Source organism: Neovison vison, chromosome 2 (genome assembly GCF_020171115.1).
Source record: "Neovison vison isolate M4711 chromosome 2, ASM_NN_V1, whole genome shotgun sequence".
NCBI lineage: Eukaryota > Metazoa > Chordata > Mammalia > Carnivora > Mustelidae > Neogale > Neogale vison.
In genome coordinates this window covers 56,118,225-56,133,722 of record NC_058092.1, presented here as the reverse complement: position 1 = coordinate 56,133,722, position 15,498 = coordinate 56,118,225, and the positions used below count along the sequence as shown (strand labels likewise).

At 43.4% G+C, this 15,498-nt stretch overlaps 1 protein-coding gene and 1 long non-coding RNA gene across 2 annotated transcripts; one reads left to right on the top strand and one right to left on the bottom strand.

The window, feature by feature from the left end:
* Positions 1-2,215: 2,215 nt before the first annotated feature.
* Positions 2,216-7,772, top strand: LOC122900072. Its single transcript, XR_006383169.1, has 3 exons — positions 2,216-2,269; positions 6,204-6,362; positions 6,916-7,772. It is a non-coding gene; the product is annotated as an uncharacterized LOC122900072 (long non-coding RNA).
* An 85-nt stretch (positions 7,773-7,857) lies between these two features.
* Positions 7,858-11,005, bottom strand: GADD45A (growth arrest and DNA damage inducible alpha). The gene is made up of 4 exons (XM_044238440.1): positions 10,749-11,005; positions 10,101-10,202; positions 9,612-9,849; positions 7,858-8,533 (listed from the first exon to the last, which is right to left on the bottom strand). The coding sequence occupies exons 1-4, from the start codon at positions 10,790-10,792 to the stop codon at positions 8,420-8,422; spliced, it is 498 nt and encodes a 165-aa protein (XP_044094375.1). The 5' UTR covers positions 10,793-11,005; the 3' UTR covers positions 7,858-8,419.
* Positions 11,006-15,498: the final 4,493 nt, after the last annotated feature.

Sequence of the window (15,498 nt, the reverse complement as noted above, 5' to 3'; positions counted from 1 at the left end):
ACTCAATGAAGCATTTCAGTTTCTGCTTCAAGGACCCCTGCCTGAATCATTCTTTTTCATAAACTCACAATTCTGCATCACTTGCTTCTGTGATATCAACTCTTTTTCCCTCCTCGGGCTCCTCTTCATATGTCTACCCCCTAAAATCCCACCCTTGATCCCAAGTTTTAATCTTTAGCCCACTGCAGCTCTTTCTGCTTTACCCATTCTTCTTGGGGAGTCCATCCATTATGACTGCTATCATAGGCTAAAGATTCCCAAATCTATACATCTGGCTGAGCTTTCATCCAAGCATCAGACTTACCTATCCTATAGGACATTTCAATAGCGCACAAGGACTTGGAACATAATGTGTTGAAACCCTTTTCCCTGCCTCAAATTTAATTGCTAGCACTATCATCACTAAATTGCCATAGCTGGAAACCTAAGAGACATTCAAGAGTCCCCCCCTCATTCCTTACATTTGATCATCCATTCTTAGGCGTTTCATTTCCAAAATACTTCTCAAATCCATCCCTGATTTTCCTCATCAACTGTGAATTTGGGCCCATATCATCCCTTGGCTAAACTAGTGTAAAAGCATCCTGTCTAGACTCTAGCCTATGTGGCTTTCTCTGGCATTAAAGTGAGCAACTATCTCAGTTTACTTAGGACTATCCTAGTGTAGACCCCCCCACCCCGCCGCCCAATCTCACGTCCTAGAAATCTTTCAGGCTCTGTGGCTCATAATACTCTTAGTCACAAATGAAACTTGTGAAGTCATGTTACTGAAAATCCATGGGCCTCTCTTCAGGTATGGCTGGATCCAGGAGCTCTGCTTTCAGGTTTCATCTCTGACCTTTCCTCTTGAGTAACCTTATTCTCCATGAAGCAAGCCTGCTGCTAGCAATCATAGACATATCCATCAGCTTGCCAACACCAAAAAGAGAGTCTTTACTCTAGGGGAAATGTCTCAGGACATTTTCTGATTGACTCAGCTGAAGTCACATATCTATCCCAAAACCAATCACCATAGCCAAGAGGATTGGCTAGGCCTATAATATAAATCTACCCTTGAGGCTGAGGTGGAGAGTGCTAATAAGAAGGAAGATTCACAGAAGGAAGATGGAGAGGGGGTTGGACAGATGACAACAATAGCGTCTCCTTATGGGATACAGCCTTCCAATCCCTTCCAGCATGCTGTGGCCTGACCAGCTGAACCCATCTCAGAAGACGGGGTCATAGAACACTCCAATTTAACAACTTTACTTTTCTACCTAAACCCCGCCCAAGTCCTCTCCATGCTTGCAGGACAAAGTCCATGCTCTTTAGAAAGGCAGGTAAGACTATGACCTGATCTCTGTCTACCTTCTCCGCTGCCTTTCTCCACTCCCTTCCTTAACACTTAATCCTCTAGTAAATACCACAGACAGGAGTCCCTCGTGTGCCACACCTTTCCCCTCTGACTAGTTCCTAATCACGCTCCAAAATTCAGGTCAAGTCTCTCTTCCCTGGAAGGCTTCCTCACCACCACCACGACCCTACACACACACACACACACACACAGCACATGCCCAGACTTGCTCAGACACCACACTGACTTGAAACCGTGTCAGCTTCCTATACTCGACTGCAGGTAGAAACTGCATCATAATCACGTTTACATAGCAAGTTCTAGCACAGTGCTCGGCATACGGTGGGCGCTCAACCTTTGACTTTGGACAGAAAATGTTCTGATACTTCAAATGAGCAATAAAGAACCAAACTAAGTTAATAGAAATGGTGGAGAGACTAGCTTACTCGAAATGAACATAATCTAATTGGATGGTGTCTGTCCATATTCCCTTCCGTGGGCCTATCTGGTTTACTGGGGGCTTTTCCTTTTTCTTTGGATCATCCTCTAGTTTACAAATACAGAATAATTACATAGAATACATACATAGCATGAATACATAGAAAATGACTCATGGGAGATACAATTGTCTTTAGGTTACATATAGCCAGTACTTCCAGGAACCGACCTAAGTGTTTTCTACACACAATTCCTTTAATCCTCAGGACAAACCAAGGAAATATGCCTTGTTTGTTTTCCTTTTGTGGGAGAAATAACTGAGACTTAGAGAAGTTACACTAACTTCCCAAAGTTCTAGTGAGGATCAAAGATCCAAGCCCAGATCTTTCTGGCTATAAAAGCCCATGGTCTTAACTACTACACTCTTGGTCTTTATTTTTGCCAGCTGAGTCTGTAACAGACCAAGAGGCGACCTGAAATCAGAAGGCTCTTCTCCAGGTGAGCCATTTTTTGTGAAATGATTATTTTGATGATTGTAATACAATTGTAATAGGGTGACATAATCCGGTGTTAAGTGGCGAAACTAATAAAGTTTGCTATTTCTGTGCATAGTAAGTTCTTTCTCAGACACTAAATTGTAAAAAAATGTGTTAGCCTAAAAGCGTCTTAGGAACATACAGATCACTTTTCCCAAGATGAAGTTCCAAGATGAAAGAGAACAATTCTTAGAATTCCCTCCTGGTTTCTGTCTCCTTTTGTTTTCCTGAGCCTCTGTCCCCCTTATTGGATAAGTAAGAGATGAGATCCAATTAGTTTCACCCTCCCCCAGGCTAACCTCCGCTGTCTGGTTGGCCTCTTTGAGAGAGAGCTCCAGGATACAGAGGACTGAATTCACAGTAAAACTCTCTATTCTTTTTCTTCCTTGCCCTGTGACTCTGGAGGTGTCTCTGGACCTCTCTAAGCCTCCGTTGCTTTAGCAAGGAATCAAATTAATAAACATGAGAGCATGCTCTAAGCCAGAAAGTGCTAATTGATAGAAGAAAAATATGAATTCAATTCACTTCCTAAACTCCAACCTTGTGCCTGACACTACCTTGTGCCTGACACTACCTTGTGACCGAGCCGTACTCGGGTTGTTTTGATCATGTGGTTTGAGTTCTTCCTTGTCTCGCCCAAAGGGCTCAGCACTGTGCCCAGCACCTAACAAACAGGTCTGTCGGTCGGCCATTTCAAGGCAGCGTGCTGAGAGCCGTTCTGTGTGTGGACTCTTTCTGCCTCTCGGAGTCATTGTAACTTGTGCAATGAACACCGTAGTAAACTGGTAAATTCTGTCCACAGGTAGCAAGTATTTCTGGTTATAGCTCTTCCCTGAAAATAATTCAGCCTTTGCAGAGAAATGTGCATTTTTCAGCTCCTGGCCAGCCGCATCAGGGAGGCTGGAAACTGATCAAAGGTGAGCTTCTCCTCCTCCTCTCACCCCCAAATTGGTAGAATCAGTCTGCTGAAATTCACCTGGAAGAAGGCCAAGAGTGCTTCTCAAACTTCCCGGATAAGAATTACCTGAGGTGCTTGTTAAAAAATAAATTCTGAGCCTTATCTCAGCTCCCATTTAATCTGAAGCTCCCAGGAAGGGTCTTGAAGTTGAATTTTTAAACAGACCACTGTAGGTCTTTATTAGTATGAGAACAATTGAGAAATTCTGATAGTGCAAACACCTCCCTTTACACAGGAAAATTCTGAGCCCCAGACTAAGAGATGTGAATTGTTGGGGGTGAAGGGTGGCCCCCACATACTTAAAAGGATTACCACGGGAAGCCTAAATGAGTCCAGCAGTTGACAAGTGGGAGGGGTGATGTCTGTAGCAAACAGGAAATCTTTGTCTAAGAGAGGAGCCTCCTCTCAGCAAGCCAAGTTTCTCTTAGCTGAGTTTTTGCATTAGGACTTTGTGAGCCATAGCATCTTTTCCCTGCCTCTCACACTAGTGATAGCACTCTGTCTCTTCCCTCAGTGTTAATGGTTATTTTTAAATGGGTTTAAAAATCATTTTAGTAAGTAATCTCTGCACCCAATATGGGGCTCAAACTCATGACCCCAAGATCAAGAGTCACATGCTCTAGCAACTGAGCCAGGCAGGAGCCCCTAAATGATTTTCTATCACCTAATTTTTAAAAGGGTGACTTGTAGGACCCTTCCTGGTCTCGTTCCTACCACCCTTCCCACTTCATCACCTAACATTGGAAAATATGGTTCCTGGAGCCAGATTGCCTCAATTTGCATTCTGGAGTTGCTTCTTACTAACGGTATGACTGGAGGCAAAGTTCTCTTTCTGTGAGTCCAACTCTTTGGCTTCCAAATGGCAGCAATAGTACCTACTTCCACAGAGTTATTATGAATCCTAATGTGTTACCATCAAGAACTTAGATCAGTGTTCAGCATGTAATAGACTCTCTGTGTGTTATGGTTTTAACGCTAACCAAAGGGTTAGCCCTTTGGTTAGCCTCCAAAGCTAGCCTCAAACATGCCTTGAATTCGCACTTTCAGAACCGCAGTCCCCCCCCTTCTGGAATAAATGTTCTTCACTGTCCCCTGGCAGAGCTCTTTATCCTTCGAGTTTCACTGATCTGGCAAAGCTTCCTGTCCCCCAGGAACACTTACGCCTCGAATATAACACATCACCACTTACCACTCCATATCGCATATGTCAGGCGTTTCCACTAAAGGCAGAGACCTTGCTTTTCCACTTTTGTAGCCCCAGGACCTAACACAGTGCCAGGGACACCCTTTCAATAAATAGTGTTAAAGGAATAAACGTGCTGATCTTGATTTCTTATTTGATTATAAACTTAAGGACAAATGCTTCCATTGGCTACATTTTATGTAATCTCTATAGCTTCTAGCAGAATTATATTCAATTGTCAATCAATTAAGTAATTTCTGTGGTTTGCAAAATACAATGCTCACTTCTGATCAAAGAGCTTCCTACCTTTCCTTCCTATGCCATCCCCTATGCCCTCCAGAGATTTCTAATATTTGAACTCCCATTAGTAGTTCACTGGGCCTTTCATCTGTTACTGGGCATTTTTTGCTTTGGATTATATCTACTGATGTCCATGTCACATTGCTTGGAGCTCCCTGAGGCCAGAGAAGTTGCCTGGTTGATTGATTGATTGATTGATTGATTTTTGCAGACTTCAATATAACCAGCATAGCTCCTTGCTCATAATAAGCCCTCACTAAATATTTCTTGGTGGTTTTCATGAATATGGTCTTTTCACAGAGTTTCTTGTGTTTTCCTAAGGATTGTTAAAAAGAAAGAAAAAAGCTTCAATTCCATTTGAGGGATGATGGCCCCATGTTAAATCATGCCACTGAGAGTTTGGTTCATTTGAAAGAAACACATCTCACTGCTTGCAGTCTTTTACCACATGGAAAAGAATAAAATTTAACTTACATAGTTGAAAATTGAGGAAACCAGGATTTCACAAGGGTTACAGTAAAGCATCACAAAAGATACTTTGGAAATGCTTCCAGTTGATAGTATACAAATGCTCTTTCCTAGAAAGAACCCTTTTTTATTTAATTGGGAAATAATATATGTATCACAGGAGATTAGTTATCTTCATGAGTCCTTTTATTATAGAAGTTTAACTTGCTAAGGCCTTGGTTAATTGTAAAAGGAAGACGCAATGGTATTTACAACACTGGGGTGAAGTTGTCGGTGGAAAAATAGGTATTTTCCAAATACAACACACCTTAGGTAGATGAAGGGATTTTTGTTTTTGTTGTAACATTTCCACCTACTTGCAAGAAGTAGGCTTAGTAGCATTTAAGGCAATGACTGAAGAATATTAACATCAATTAGAGGTAGAAGTTGCCCAGGTAATTGCACACTTGTTTACAATTAACTGCTTCACGGTTGGGTTTTTCAATGCCGTGTTAACTTTGCGTTATGTTCAGTCAGGAAAGAAAAGCAAAAGTTACAACTTAAAACCCCAGATAACAGTTTTGCATTAATTATTGGGCTCTTCCTGAAACAAAACAATCTGAAGAATGGATACTACCGCTTCCCATCTCTAAGCACTATGAATATAGAAGAAAGATTTGAAACTCCTTTCTCAAAATTAATAGATTTATATTGCGTTTTAAAGCATCAGAGAAACCCGATTGCCTTCGCCTGCATTTTAGGAATAGACTGTAACAGAGCACCCATCACGTGCCAGCTCATTTGCATTCATTACTTCTCATTCATTGACTAACAAGTATTAATTCAATACCTACTGCTTGCTGAGAAGTGTGCTAAATCCTGGGCTACCATTATGAACCAAACATTAGCCCTTAGCTTTAGTTTTATAGTTTTGCAGAAGACAATTGTAGAATCGCCAAGACATTTTGTAGAGTGACAATTCTGGGTCATTTTACCTCCATTTTATAGCTGAGAGAAAGGAGATGCAGAAGAACTAACGATGATCTTCACACCTAGCAATATGGCTGCTTTCTTCTCTGTGTTCTTGGCTTAATTCACTCAGTTTTGCAAGGGTTTTCAGTCAAGCAACTGTAGAAGAGGATTGAGAATCCTTACTTAACTAAGAAGGTAAGAACAGTCTATTCAAAACCCACTGCTCTCCATCTTTTGGTAAAACAAAGGTTAAGTACCGGTTATGTTTTGGATCAGGCACCAGCTTGAATAAAATACAATGAGCTTAAACAAGGCCTAACAACCCACATTTCTGGCAGATGTGGAAAAACAGAAACTTAACTGTGAGGTGAAGTGCTTCTTGGGCCTGTGTTATTCATAAGATGCAGAAACTTGGAGCTTTGTATTACTATCAGTTGGTTTGGTTTTCTCTCCTGACTTCTATCTTTTCCTAATGACCTGTAGTCATGACAAGGATGGGGGAGACACATGGTGGGTGGAGCCGTGGGGAAGGGGTGCCATTTGCCAAATAGGCCAAAAAAAAAAGAAAGAAAAAAAAATCTATGTTAGGCTTCTCCTTAGTAGGCATTTTTTGCTTTCTTGGGCTATATACCTAGAGGAGATTCTTACAGTTAATTATCAAGTGATTGTTCCAACTAAGAGGGGATTGTTCTGCTAAAGCCTTTCATTTTTGCTCTTTTCTTCCACCTCTCTCATCGAATCCAACCAGACCCCTTGAAACCACAGCGGAAACGTGCAGCTGGAAGACTTACAGCTCTAGAGAGAAGAGGGGCACGGGAATTCTTTGCCAGGCCACTTCCCTGTTTGTTCCTTAAACATGGTCTGCAAACTGCACAGCCTTGGCCTGGTCCAGTCACTTCCTGATTGGCGTCACCTCCAGCCTCTTATCCCAGTAATCTCTCTTTCATGGGTCCTGAAGTTATCTTCCCAGAACACTGATCACGTCACTCCCCTTGTGAAGGCCTCTGCCGAATCCCCAGAGTTTACAGAAGGAAGCCCTAATGCCCTTCAGAGTCTGGGCCTAATCCCCACCCCCTTTTTTCACCTTATCTCTCCCTTCTCTTCCACCCCAGAGGCACACAGAATCACCCTTTGTTCCCTGAACCAGGGTGGGTCTTTCAGGGAACCTGCCTTTGCACAAACCAGGGTCACTGCCAGCAACATCCTTTTCCTCTCTAGCTGGGGAAGTGAAACCCGAGTTCGAAGACCCATGTAAAATGACCTGCTCTTGCAGGTAACTTTGGTCACTTTTGCTTCCTTAGCATTCTGCATATATTCTTACTATGACATTAATGTCACTGCATGGTAATTATTCCAATGTTGCAAGTGAAATCTCAAACACTTCTTTCCCGAACTGCAACCCCAATGCTTTTGAAATGACCTTTGGCTTTTGGACTTTGGACATAGTGTAGAGTAAGGCATCAGTAAGATGTCTGTTTAAATAAAGACTAAGAAATAAAATTATGCCATGTCCTGCCCAAATGCATAAAAGTGGAAAAAATAGATACATGACACATGCAGGTCTCTACCTATATAGATAGACACATATACTGTAGATACATGATTTCAGAAGGGTTTTTAATTTTTCCATATAAAAAAATTTAAGATACATTCCAAGTTAAAAGAAACAAAAGCACACATTAAGAAATGATGCAATTATTCCATACCAGTTTATTGTAGGTATTGTGTTTCAAAAAATTTATAGCATAAATAACTTTTCATGTCATAAAATAACTTAGTACAATTTATAATAAAACTTTGAGAATTTAACATCTCATCAAAATACAATAAAATATGGTTTTAAAATATGATTAACCCTTTCTGCTTTTCTTTTACTTGAGGGCATATAAACCAAAAATACCCAAACTACTGCAGCACATTTGAACTTTAACAAAGCACATTTGGTTTATGTAAATGTAACTCAACCATCCTAAATTAATACATAGTTTGTTTTCCTTCCTGCATGGTTCTTTGTATTTTTGTTCCTTTTGACTTGTCTTTGTTGCAACACACCTTCCTTCTTCATTTTCACCTCTTTCCATCTGCAGAGTCATCTTGCTCTGGCCCCCGGAACATGTAGTTGAACTCACTCAGCCCCTTGACATCAGTTTCTGTAATCCTTGCATCAGTGTAGGGAGTAACTGCTTGAGTAACTACAAAGGTATTTCAAAACTTCAGTGCAATTTGGTTCAGTTATTTTCATTCAGATGCCATCACCGTTCAGGGAGATTAATCACTGGAACCCACTGATCCATGTAGCGACTTTCCCGGCAAAAACAAATAAGTTGACTTAGGGCAGGATCCTTCCACTGTGATGAATGTGGATTCTGGAAACAAAAGGAGAAAAATAAATTTACTATTTAAAAAAATCAGCATCTACTAATAATGACACTCATGTCAAGAGGAAGACAACTTCCTCTTGAACATTCTTTACTTTGGCTGTGTGACATAGAGACTAGTTACAACCATAAAAAATAAACTTTCTTCTAGGTAGCTGGTTTCCTGCAGAATCATTAAGGGTAATTCTCCACTAACCCATACTCTGAAAGGATGAACATATGCAACCCTCCGAACCATATACATATGGTTACATGAGACTTATTTAGTTTTCCATGACAGTATCATTCACAGGTTTGTCCTGTGTAAGACACCTGAGTGAAACATCTCTGAGACATATTTCCATGCTCTGTGTACAATGAGATGAGAGCTGCGTAACAGTTAACAAGAGCTGCCACCTGATATCCTCCCTAAAGACAGAGTAGTAATTTTCCGGAGTAGCAAAATGATTGGGCTGCCACTTAACTAGACCAGCCAAAAGGCAGTGAACTGTAAGACAAAGCTATCACATTTACCTTTGGAAACACAAGTAATTTACCTATCAAAGGCTTTTATCAGAAAAAAAGTGTCCATTAAAAAAGGCACAATTGCAAAGAAAAAATTCGCACTCCACCCTCTTAATGTATTTCTAGGGAATTAATAAGGTCTGTCTCCTACACCAATTCTATTTTTAACTTTGAGTGGTGGAGAATGAAGCTGACTCCTTAATGAGGGTGAGCCAGGAATTTATTTGGCTTTATCTAATCTGCCCTACTAAAAGAATTAGTCACGGGAGGTAGTGCAGATGTAGGTAGGGAGTAGCTGGGCTGACAGTGCTGACTCACAAGGATCTCTTCCGCTGCTGGCAGCCTCCAACGTGCTTAGACATGTTCTGTACCAGAGAAAATCCTGATGATGAAACCAGCACATCTCGGCTGAAAGTCCAGCCACACGCTCTAATGGAGCAAAGGCAGCCACGCTCCAGCCCTCCCCCTCACTGCAGATCTGCAGTCAGGCGACTCTCAACCCTCGGCTCACTTCCCTCCAGGACTCTTAACTCGGACGGGCCTGCAGACCCCCTTCGCTTACCGTCACCAGGACGCAGTGCAGGTCGGGGGGCTGCTCGGCGCCCTCGCTCGAGGCTGGGCTGGCGTCCGTCTCCAGGAGCAGGAGCTCGGCCAGTCGGCCCGGGTTGCTGACGCGCAGGATGTTGATGTCGTTCTCGCAGCAGAACGCCTGGATCAGGGTGAAGTGGATCTGCAGAGCCACATCCCTGTCGTCGTCCTCGTCCGCAGCCAGCAGACACAGCACCACGTTATCGGGGTCGCTGAAGGCAGCGGGAGGGGCGGGTGAGCGCAGAGGCACCACCCGTCTGCGTAGACGCCCGCAACAGCCGCCAGGGCCCGAGGTCGCGCCCCGGCCTGCTCGCTCCCCCCACCCCACCTCCTAGGCAGGGGGCCGAGAGGCAGATGGGAAGCCTCAGGAAACTGCGCGGCAGGGCGAGGGGTTCTCCGCGAGGTCGCCTCCGGGCTGGGGCGGGAAGGGGTGCCACCGGAGACGCGAGAGGACCCCACTTACACGTTGAGCAGCTTGGCCGCCTCGTACACCCCGACGGTGATGGTGCGCTGACTCAGGGCTTTGCTGAGCACTTCCTCGAGGGCATCCCCCACCTTATCCATCCTATCCGCGAACGACAGCAAAGGGGGTCCCGTCAGCCCAGGTCCCTTCGGGGCCATCGCCGCCCCCTCACCCGGCACCGCGACCCTTCCTCCCCAGTCCGTGCGCCACCGCGCGGCTGGGTTTCTGCAAAGCCCATGCCTCCCCCGGCCCTGTCACCCGCACCCCGCACCCCCGTGACCCCTCGCAAGCCCAGAGGCCAGGAGGCCTGCGAAAAGCCCCGACAGGGCCACCCGCCACCCTCCCCTGCGGGCGCTGCCAGTCAGTCCCTGGCGCTGGGCGCAGCCACAGGCTGCCAGCCGCAAGAGCCGCAGGGGCAGGGACGGTGCCTTCTGCCCTTTGCCGAGGCCCAGAGGGGCTCGGCCGCGTTAGGGGGCACGCTCCTTCCGTCCACCGGCGCCTCTGGGAAGGTTCCCAAGAGAGACAGGCTGGAGGTGTCTCTGCAAACTTTTAACCGCTCGCTCCCCGGCAAACCTTGCACAGCCGGGACGCGCTGCGGTGCGCGCAGTGGGCGAGCAAGAGTTCCGGGAGAGGCTCCGGCCGCCTTACCTTTCAGTCTTCTGCTCTCCAGCCGAGAATTCCTCCAAAGTCATATTGCAACTGCGGGTCCCCCACAGAGAGAGAGCGGCGTGCCGGCTGCTCCTGCCACTGTGGGCGCTCGGGCGCCTGCTCTCTGCACTCCCTCACAGGCTCGTCCAGCGCCCGCAGTCTCAAGCGCCGTCCAGCCGGTCCTCCCGACGCGCACACTCGCCCGCCGCCACCCCTCTCCACACTACCGGCAGCTGCCTCACAGCCACTGAAGGACAAAGGCCCCGCTCCCCGGAGTTATCCGGCTAACCTCCAGCCAACCACCACCCGCCTCATTTGCATATACACAGCCATTGGGTTATGCAAATAAGCCTGCGCCGACAATTTGACCCTAGCCCCTGGAACCGTGGGGAGAGGAGCGGAAGGGGGTGGAGCCAGGCGGAAGGCGAGTTTAGGGGGCGGAGGCGGTGCAGGGATCGCGGAGGGCGGGGTCCCGAGCAGACTCTTACCCTGTTGGAGTGGCGGGTAGGAAGGTGGGGGGTCTTCGCCGCGGCGGGGGAGAGGGGGTGTCTTCCACTTGAGGCCCGAGCAGGCTGCCAAGTGTTTTTCTAGTTGGTGCACATTTTTTATGGTAGTTTCATGTCCTTTGTTTTTAGGAGTTGCTATTAAAATGTATTTCCAGGGCGAATGCACCCAAGTCTAGTAATTATTAGTAAGCAGGTTACATAAAAAGAGTGTTTCAGACCTCTGGGGCAAAGTTTACCTCAGAAGTGTTGTTTGTGTAAGTCTAGGCAAAGCTGCTTATTAGTAGTAGTATTATTTCGGTGCCCTGATGGCTGGTTTGATTTATTTTTGGAAGGTTCCAAGGGTTGGAAGCTCAAAAAAGAAAAATCAACACATTTGTGTTTGGTGATGGCACGGAACCAAGTTGGAATCTTTTCCACACAAAGCAGAAAGCCTTCCCACCTGCCGAGGGTAACTGGAAAACCATGTTCACGAGGAGCTGGTTACCACATGTGTGTATCCTAGCCTTGCAGATTCACCTTTCTCAGAGAGCTTTTCCCAAAGGAGGATCCTTCTGCACCGCACCAGCTAAGAGACAAATGTCTGACATCCACACACGTCTAAACTCAAAATACTCTCAATACGCCCTAAGCTTCCTTTCATAAGGCAAGTATGTCACTACCTTCCACAGAGAGCCTATGATCTCACTGTGAATTATTGATGTTAGATGCTGAATCATGAAGCTGCAGCTATAGGACCTTTTAGTCATATGCTAAAATTTCACCTTTGAGATAATGGCAACATGGGGGTGGAAAGCAAGCAGAAGTTACACATTTTTGAGAGGCAAACTTCAGTATATAGACTTTGACTTAATAAGTTGAAAGTTCTCACCTTTGTTTTATGAGTATATGCAATAAATGCAAAAACATGCCTTAAATCTTTTGAAGTCACCAAATGTGGTGAAAATGCCTCCGTACACTCTCATTCAAAACCTTGCTTGCATTACTAAGGTCTCTGTACAGCCAGAGGTCAAAGAAGTAATTTTTTGCAAGGTGCATAGGAGTTTTTGCACCTGAATGTTTGTATCATTCTAGGCAAAATATTCTCCAGCTCTCTTGATCCTAATTTAGTGGAAAAGAAAAGTGATATGTTGGTTTTCTGGCTCATTTATTTGAGCTGACATTTTGCACTTAATCCTTAACTGCATTGTCAGCAAGGGGCAACGTTTGAGTAAAGGAATGGTCATGGCCAATGTATAATTTACCCAAGGATGCATGTGTATTTCATATCTGTGCCCTAAATCCTAACATGTGATGCCTTTGTTAAAGAATTCCTTAAAATTGAATTTTTGGAGGGTGCTGAAATACTTTCAGTTGTGCAAACAAAACATGAATTATACAGTATGGCCTGAGTCATCATTTGAAAATTGTTGAAATGTGTTCTGTGAAACTCCAAGTTTCTATCCACTAGGTATTTCTTACAGGTTCTTTGGAAGAAAATGTGATCACAGCAGGCTCACAAAGAATTAGGGAATTGTGTGAGTTTCTTGATAGCAGGGACTGTGACTTCATGAATGTGGTGTTCTCAGTATCTCGTACAATTTCTGCATTTAACAGAACAGTCAGTGTTTATTAAGTTGAATAGAATCTGAGAGCTGAACGAGATCTCAGGATCCTGAAGTCCTGTGCAGTGCATGAATCTTCTCTAAGATATTACACCTGTAACTTTAATTCAAAAATGTTTCTTTGATTTCGTACTATATACCAAGAACTGTACAATTCCTGATCCTTTGCCTTTAAAGTGCTTGCCATCTAATTGGTATGCCCATGCTTGGATTGGATTTTGGGACAAAATAGTGTGCACTGTCATCAGCTAGCTATGCTGAAAGTCCCATGACTTTAGTCATCTGAACGGAAGCTGTAGGACAGTAGAACCCGTGTATTGTTTACGCCAATTCAAATGAACCATGGCCCTAATAATGCCCCTCCCAAGTCAACTATATACAGTGAAAATGTGGTATAAAGTGGTTATTTCTTAATATAGGCATAGACCCTCACTCTAAAACTGTATTTCATGCCGTATTTGGCCTCATGGGAAGGTAATTTGTTCAAGTGTTGTGGGGTTGTTCTCTGTGAGATAAGCCTAGCTTTCCAGTATTCAAAAATATTCACTTGTCATACTTTCTGACTCAGATGTGTTATATCATTTCCCCTCATTGCTGAGTCTACCTAGAATGTTTCATCAGTGATTATCTTCCAAAGTGGTCCTCTTGGCTGAAAGTGGAGGCTGCCATTTCACTACAGTCAGATTACAGTTATATGTTGATGATGATTGAACACAGATGATTTATTTCATAAACACTTATTAGTCCTAGGGGATGTTGCTATCCAATGACAGACCAAAGGAATTTCCCTAGATCAGGATAGAATATGCATGTATACATATTTGTAAAAATAACTCTGATATGTGAGATCATTTTAAAAACTACCCCAAGTACTTCAACTACACAGGACTGGAATGATCTGTAGTAATATTTGTAAGGATGCCGAATGGTTATATTCAGAAACCAGATGAAAATGTACTCAAGAATAGTTAAATTATCTTAGTACTGCTACCTACTTTGTATGTTAAGAGTCTTTTTGAAATTTTCTTCCTTTTATCATACATGTCTTCCTACTACTGGTTGTATAGTATAGAATAACTTTTTTTTTTCAAAACTTAGTCCTTTAACATCCAAAAGAAATATGATGCTTATTATTTCAGTATTAGATGGATCACTGTTTATATTAAAGATCAATTAGATTGTGACATAGTTTTATAAATATAACTATATAGCTATTATATTTTATTAAAAATCATACAGTTTTTGATATATTTTTTGTGTAAGTCTGGTGAAGCTAGTTTCTGAAGTCCAGCTCTGAATTTTCTTCATTTTTTTCTCCCAGAGAAGAATATTCAGCCAAAATTTACTGTTACCTAAAAATGTGACATTTTTAGGGTCAATATTTCCATTTGAATTTAACATAAATGTTTAGCATCTTGGATCATCACTGTGGTAGGCAAATTCTAAGATGACCTCTGTGATCTCTAACCCCTGGTATAAAGCTCTGTATAATCCTCTTCCCTTGAATGTGGACAGAACCTATGCCTTGTTTCTAACCACTTGAATATGGCAGTGGTGTTGCACTAACACATCCACAATTGTATTACATTCTATGGCAAAGGTGAAAGGATTGCAGATGTAATTAGGTCCCTAATCAGCTGACTTTGAGTTAATTGAAAGGGAGATTATACTAGTTGGACCTGACCTAATCATGTAAACCCTTAGGAGAGGGCTTAGGCCTTCTCTGAAGAGAGACTAGAAGCATCAGAGATTCTCCATCACTGGTTTGAAGGAGCAATTTTCATGAATTCTACAATGGCAAGCTAATTAACTTTGCCAACAACCTGAGGTAGTTTAGAAATGGATCCATCCCTAGTTGATCATTCAGAGGAGAATGTAGGCCTGAGTAACACTGATTTTAGCCTTGTAAAATTCTGAGAAGAGAGCCAAACTGAGCTCTGCCTGAACTTGTAACCTGTAGAAACTGTGAAATAATAAATGAGTGTTGTTTTAAACCATGAAGTTTTGGGTAATTTGTTACATAGCATCAAAACCTAATTCAGTCCCCTTAGTGCCATCTTGTGTGTTCAATAAATCCTTACCCTATGCAAATTCTCTTCAGTTATTAATATTCATGAGAGTGGAGTCCTGCTGTTGCTTTGAGCCTTACTCCAAACACCTTGTGTTGACATCACCTGTTCCCATCTCACCAGCTATGAAGGAGCAAGCCAGTTGAGGTATCAAGGGAAGAGACTCATTAGAACATTCTTCAAGGACCCCCTCGCTCCATTCCTCACCTCCTCACTGAGTGAAGTAATGTCAGAAGGTTTCTATTAGAGTAGAAATGGTCTCTCTGTGAATGTCTCTGAATGGTAGACCAATCACTGGTTGAGGAACATAGGTGGTCTGAGGTGGTAACTGGCCAATGGTAGTTTGTTCGGGTACCTTGAAAAGGATTCTGAATTTTCTATCTCTGAAAGAGAAGAGTTAATTCTTTTCACCCATCACTTCATCACAAAGTTTTCTTCTTCCCATCTCTTAAGAGCTCCATCCTTGGACCTCTTCTCTTCTCTGTCTATACTCATTTTTACAATAACCTCATCCCTGGCTTTAAACATTTATATGCTGATGACTCCCACACAAACTTCCAATACAGCCTGTCAT